The sequence below is a fragment of the Helobdella robusta genome (genome assembly GCF_000326865.2).
Source record: "Helobdella robusta unplaced genomic scaffold HELROscaffold_46, whole genome shotgun sequence".
Taxonomy (NCBI): domain Eukaryota; kingdom Metazoa; phylum Annelida; class Clitellata; order Rhynchobdellida; family Glossiphoniidae; genus Helobdella; species Helobdella robusta.
Window position 1 is genome coordinate 965,317 of NW_008705138.1, and position 7,015 is coordinate 972,331.

The window sequence follows — 7,015 nt, forward strand, 5'->3', positions numbered from 1 at the left end:
GATTTGGTGTAATTGGTATTTCAATCGTTTTTTGTACAAGATTTCTATGTCTGGTCTAAGTGAGGTGAGGTAAACAGTTGCGACACAGGGCAGATCGATTCTTCTTTGATATCCACAAAAATGGTTGCTCCAGGCTCGATGTATGATTTGATGTTGTTTAAGATGATGGCAAGTATTTTATTGTGGCGATTTAAGTATCTGTGCAGATGGCGAACCATAGTTTGATACTACATGCTTATTTGTTTCCTTGGCGTTACAGAGAGAGCATGCTGCGTTGTTCGTTTTTTTCCATTTGACTAGGTTAGCGTTGGTTGGTAGTTGTTGAATGAGAAATTTTCTTGTGAATTTGTATAAAACATCTGGCAGGGATTTTGTTGCATTAGCCCAAAGGGTGATCTCTGTTAGCGAAATATCATACAATCGCAATTGAAATGATAGTTGAGATGGAATGAAGCGACGTAGGATTTGAAGTTTTCATTGAGCTGTTGTATTTAAGTCGCTGATTACTTGCAGCATATCTGTTAGTTTCTTTTGGAGTATCTCTTTATCCTTGACGTTTTTGCACTCGAATTCATGATTTACCCAGATACTCAAACTTGTCATCGACGCCTATCTGAGGTATTGTTTAGTCGTCTATTGTTAGCTTCGGCAGAAATTGCTCATATGCGCCATCGCATCCCGAATGTGCAACAATTGTCAACTCTTATTTTCATGCCAGACCATTTGCACCAGGTTTGGTTGAGATTTATTAGAGTCTGAGCACCATCAGAGCTGTTTGTTATGATAGCTGTATCGTCAGCAAATTGCAGCCAAGCTCTGGATTTTAGATTAGCCGCAGGGCCCCATAGGTATTCTTTTCTCTCTAACATTTTCATTAGAGGGTTGAAACAGAGGTTAAAAAGAAGAGGTGAACAACTGGGGTCACCCTGCAGCACTCCATGTTTCACAGGGATTGGTGGAGTTAACTGCTCGCGTACTGATACTGTTGTTGAATAGTCAGCATAAATAGAATCAATTAAGTTGCATACCTGGTCCGGGATATGATGGTATTTTAGAACAGATGAGATGAGATCGTGACTAACCTCACCAAATGCATTTCTAAAATCTAGAAGGGTGACGATGATCGTTCGCTGATGTTTCTTTGCATCTTTCATCAGGTGGGTAAGTAGATAAGTGTGTTCCGTCACTCCGTCCAATTTTGGATAGAAGCCTTTTTGTATTGCGGTGTTGATGAAGCTGTTGTTTTCCAGATATTTGTGTATTCTGTTGTTGATGCATGTAAAGAAGATCTTGTAGCGTTATCGGTCTAAAGTTAGCTGGGTCATGGGGTCACCTTTTTTATAGATCAAAATGGTGAAGCCCTTTCTCCAACAGGATGGAATCGTAGCAGACCTCCAGCATTCGACTATTAATCGGTGAAGGACAATTATTGAGATTTGATCAAGTGGTCAAGGGGATGCTTTAAGTTTGCATTTTCTAATGACTGTTGCTATTTCGTTGTATGTTTGGGGGTCGATGTTGCATAGAATTGTTGGTTGTTGCAATGTTGGAAGCCAGTTCGGAAGGCGAAACTTGTTATGAAATGGGTCATGGAGTATGTTGTAAAAATATTTCTTGCTGTCGTCAATGCTGAATGATGGGGTTAAGCTGTTTGATGGGTTAAACAATTTTTTTGCATGTTGACCAGAATTTGACTTTCAGTTGTTTTGTTATGTCGACATGTTTTTCAGTGTTTTGCATTTTTCATTGATAACAGTTTTGTTCTTATTTGTTTGCTTAATGTGCTGATTTTCATGTCGAAACTGTGGTCGTTGCGGCCAAGTAATTTTAACTGTTTTAGGTCCTTCATGTTTTTGACTGTTTTATTAAGGTGTTGTGTTGTCGATAAATCTTGTGGCTTTACGGTGCCGTAGTTGGATGCAACATAATTGTAAATCAGTGATTGGAATAAGGTGGTGAAATTGATGATGTCGAATACATTTGGTAAGGACGCTCTGCGGAGTCGGAAGTATGTATTTGCTTCCGTCCATTGTTTTAGGATCTTAGGTAATTTTATTCCAATGAGTTTCCATGATGTTCTGTCCAACCTTTCAAGGGATGCTTGTTCGCGTTGTGGCGGCGGCGACAATTCCAAATTTTTGTCAGATTCCTCTGGGATTTCTAGTGCATTTTTAAGGTTTTTAAACATTTCGCAGGAACGTTGGTGTAATTTCAAGCCCTTCCGACCCTTGCAACTCTTACCACAACAACATGGAATTAAATTATTATCTCTATTAGTTAAAATATCGTTACTTTTAGAACTATTAAAAATGTTAGGCGATATCAATATTATTTTTCGGTGAGCTGCGTATATTAAAATTGTCATTATTATTCTGTTTTAGTGCACCTCCAGGAGTGTCTACCTACATTTACAAACTTTTCAAAACAATGTGGGCATTTACCAGCGTTAACTGTTGAAATTATATATAAAAGCAAAATAAAACTAAATAAATATTTAAAAGTAAATTTTATTAAAACTAGCTTAATCGACAGAATTTTTCGCATCTTTACAACTAATTTTTATATTATTAATTTTATAAAACCAAATTAAAGTAGGTAAAAACAGTGAGCAGATTTAAGTCGACCGATTCTCATGTTTACCCGATACAATAATCAATATCAATAATAATAATAATAATAACTACAACAACAATAATGATAATAACGACAATAATAATAAAAGCAATAATAATAACAATAAATTGAATTAATTTGACGCCTCACAATTTTGACGCGGTTTTTGCCGCTTTGACAACTATGGTTCAAAAATTTTTCATTAGAATTTCATGTTTCTTTTTTGAATTTATTTATATATATTTTGAATAATATTAAAAGTATAATAATACTAATCAATAAATAAATAATGCACTAACAATGACGGTTTAACGTCGAAATAGATCTCTGCAATAATTTTAATAAAATGTTTGTTAATAAAAATAAAGTTTCAATTTTGTTGATAAAAATATATTAAAACAAATTGAAAAATTCTAATTTAAGTTGATAAACACTAATAAATCGGTGGAATTTATTACATATTGTCAAGAATTCGGTCTTCTATTAGCATGTATATATATATATATATATATATATATATATATATACCGTCATTGTTAGTGCATATATATATATATATATATATATATATATATATATGTTGGTATATATATATATGTTGGTATATATATATATATATATATGTTGGTATATATATATATATATATGTTGGTAAAAGACCATAATTTTTACAATATTCTATAAATTCTACCGAATGTTTGGCGTTAATATGTTTGTAGTTCGTTTTTTCGATTTTTCTTACTAAAGTTTTTTGGAGAACGTTTAGTTTATTAAAATTCAAAATAAACTTATTTTCCGAATTTATGCTGCGAATAATTCCGAATGAATCATCATCAGTGCTAATTGTTTTATAAAGGGAAATATTGACTTGAAAATGAATTTAGATGGAAATTAGGTGTCACATTTCTTTATTGGCTGATCCATCTTCGTTGGTTTCTTTTTTTTATCGATAGCATCATATTCTTCTTTGTCAATATTTACAATGCTAGTTTTTATTACTTCTTTGTTTTCATTGTTGATTAAGCTCCGGGTTGAGAGTGAGGTTGTCATTTTTTGTTTTATATTTATTTTTGGTTTATTGATGTCAATTAGGACTGCTTCTGCAATTTTAAGATGCGTGTAGTTGGTGTTCTGGTATATTACTTTGCTGTTGCTGTCGAGGATTTCACGGCTTATAGTGATTGCGTGTGTTGAGTCCAAATGAGATTGGATAGCACCACTCTGTAAGCCTTCTAGTTAGTGAGGTAGTAGTAATCCCGATATATGAGTCAAGTTGACGCACACAGCCGTCAAAGGGGCAATTAAATTCATTTATTACGTGATTACGCTTTAACACCGTAATTACGCTTTAACACTCTAGGACTACAATTATTTTTCAGTATTAGGTGAGACGTTTTTTTATTGTTGTAATAAATTCGGAGTTTAACTTTACTAATTGGGTTGGTTGGTGTGACATTTTTATGGATGATATGTGTAAGAATAGCTTCATCTACTTTTTACGCAGTTGACATGTGATTTCTGTAATACAAAATGATGTCGTTATCTTGATTGTTGGTATTAGGAAAGTTATTGTTGTGTAGTAATAATAGACATAAGTCTATTATTGTTTACAAGCAGGTTGGTGACTTTTTAATTCAGCGTCGCGATTTTCAATATCCGTAGAGTGTGTGAATGCCGGTTTATAAATGATTTTATTGTGCTGTCTTTAAATTGTTCGGTACATTCATTTTGTCCATTCAAACAAATTCCTGTATTTGTTTCTTTGACATAGACTACAGTTTTGAATCGTTCTTCGCCACGGATGACCGACACATCTAGAAAAGGTAAACGTTGTTCCTTTTCATTTTCAATGGTAAATCTTAATTTTGATTTGTTTAAGGTACCAAGAAGTTGGGTGATTTGTTCAGGATCGTTATAGGAGACAAACGAATCTAGCGTAGATATTTGGTTTTAAATTTGCATTATTTTTGAAGGTCTCATTCTCCAGATATATGTCTTATGTAAAAACTGGCAAATAGGACTCCGAGGGGGATCCCATAGCGACTCCGTCGATTTGCTTGTAAAGTTTGCTTGTGGGACTGTGGAATGGTGGTTCGGTAGTGCAAATTTAAAGAAGGGACTTCATTTGTGCTTTTGGTATGCTCAATAATGTTGATAATTATGTCAATTGTATCGTGAATTGGTACATTTGTGAATAAGGATTCAACATCCAGAGAGGCAATAAATTTGGATGGTTTATTAATGTTGAGAAGATTAATAAATTAATAAATAATTAATAATTAATAAATAATTAATAAATAATTAATTTCTGATGACACTCTCGGACCATTGATATATTGATATGGATTAAACTATGATATGAATAAACGCCGCTAGGAAATATTTAACTATTTGAAACATGAAAATTGATTGAACTAGCAACTAAACACAAAGTACCACCACAGACATGCGTCGACTTGTTCATGAGGTTTTATCAAGTGGAACTGTTCAAAAATTTCTAGCATACTGACGGCATGACGATCATTCAATTTTTCGACGTGAACGTTGAAATCGCCAGTCAACAAAATATTTGAACTTAAAACTGTAATGATCTCTAGAACACGAAAAATTTCATAAAAAAACAAGGCATTTGAGCACTTGAGCAGAGCCCGGTCGGTATAACGCTAATAAAATAAAATCTTTGTTATTTATAAAAAATTTAATCCTCAAACGTAACCAAAACAGGTAATTCAATTACTTTATATCTGAAATTTGATCTGAATATAACAATTATTTCTCCATAAAATTGATTATTTAATCTAAGAAAATCGACATAACGATTTTACAGAAATATCTGATGACCATGCCATGTCTCTACCCAGCACAAAAATGTCTAAGCCTTCATGAATTAATTCATATACAACATCAGCCTTCGAGACAATTGATTTTAAGTTTAAAAAAACCAAGCAAAACATTGTTCATATTCGTTGTTATTTTATTTATTTTAACTTTATTGAATTAATTTTTACCGAAATTATTAAGTGATTTTTTTCTGAAACTCAATTATTTTTCATTTCCCGACCGGTCCCTTCACTTTGTACAAAAAACCCCGTTTATCCGTTGACTTTTTTGTTTTAGCCTTAGCCACCAGCGTTTCTTCTCCTGCCTTTGTTCTTTTGTCAAACCGTGACTCAGTCCTACACGGGATAACTCATCAGGGTTATAAACATTTTTCCTTATTGAATTTTTAACACTTGCATTTTCTAATTTTATTAACACTGGTCTTATCGTACTATTATCTTTTTTACTGAGTCTTGTTATTTTAAGAACATCCTTGTCGGCAATATCCTCTGTCAAATGTTTCAATATTTTCATCACATCAGCATGGTCTCTACCACCCTCCGTCAAATGAAACATCAAATTCAACTTTTTATCTTTCTACTCATTAAAATCGGTTAATACTTTTTTCATTGTTTTCATTTCATCATTTATCATTTTAACATTTCTATTTACCTCCTTGTTAACAATACCAGCAAATGTTGTACTTAATTCATTTTAAAATGATGAAGTTCAAGACGAATTGACAGGTCTGAAAGATCAGTATCAGCCAATTTATTTTCGTTTAACTTTATCAACGTCTTTATATTTTCTCTTTCCGTTATAATCTGAACTTTGCCTGATCTAATTTATGCAACCTTAATAGCATTTCATTTCTGTCAGTGTCAAGCTTAGTTAAAAACTCCTGTTTACTGGTAGCGACTGTCTTTGTGAGTGAATCAATATCAAATAGTAACATTGAGCAACCTTCACAGAACCAGTTTAAGCCAACGACATTTTTCAAAACATCTAGAAGATTATCGTTAGCATTAATACATTTTTAGTGAGCAACCGCTTCACAACGTAAACAAGGCATATCTTTTACTTTAGCAGTAACAGCTTCTGTACACTTAAAGCATTGTCGAGACATGTTTAGTCCTAATACAATTATAGCACAACTAAATTAACAGTATAGTTTGTATGCAACAGAATCACGTGATTTAATAAAAAAAAGTCAACAAAATTAGAAAAAAATTTATATAGCAATTTAAACTCTGGATTTTTATATAATAAATAAACCTATTTACAGTCAAATTAACACTAAATTTAATTATTTTAAGCGAGAATTATTAAGAGCAGAAATTTTCCAACCATTCAACGAGAACGAATATACTCTTGGATCCTCGTTTATAGTCTCCATTCGTTAATGGTCGAAGTTTTTTTTATTCCATTCATCAGTTTCTGTCTCCAAGCCGATCTATCCATTGCGTCTGTCTCCTTGAGACCGAGTGCCTTCAAGTCCTCCTGTATGGTCTGCGTCCAGGACTTTTTTGGGCGACTTCTTGGGCGGGTGCTTAGTAATGGAAATTGTATTGTTTACGCTTCG

The 7,015-nt window shown here is 33.0% G+C and overlaps 2 protein-coding genes across 2 annotated transcripts; both read right to left on the reverse strand.

Annotated features, from left to right (window-relative positions):
* Nucleotides 1–1,726: 1,726 nt before the first annotated feature.
* Nucleotides 1,727–2,365, reverse strand: HELRODRAFT_178196 (hypothetical protein; the record flags this gene model as incomplete). Its single annotated transcript, XM_009026327.1, has 1 exon — nucleotides 1,727–2,365. One exon carries the CDS (start codon nucleotides 2,363–2,365, stop codon nucleotides 1,727–1,729), a length of 639 nt encoding a protein of 212 aa, XP_009024575.1.
* A 3,317-nt stretch (nucleotides 2,366–5,682) lies between these two features.
* HELRODRAFT_178197 (hypothetical protein) lies at nucleotides 5,683–6,559 on the reverse strand (the record flags this gene model as incomplete). The annotated part of the gene is made up of 2 exons (XM_009026328.1): nucleotides 5,683–6,030; nucleotides 6,515–6,559. The coding sequence occupies 2 exons, from the start codon at nucleotides 6,557–6,559 to the stop codon at nucleotides 5,683–5,685; spliced, it is 393 nt and encodes a 130-aa protein (XP_009024576.1).
* Between the last annotated feature and the right edge of the window lie 456 nt (nucleotides 6,560–7,015).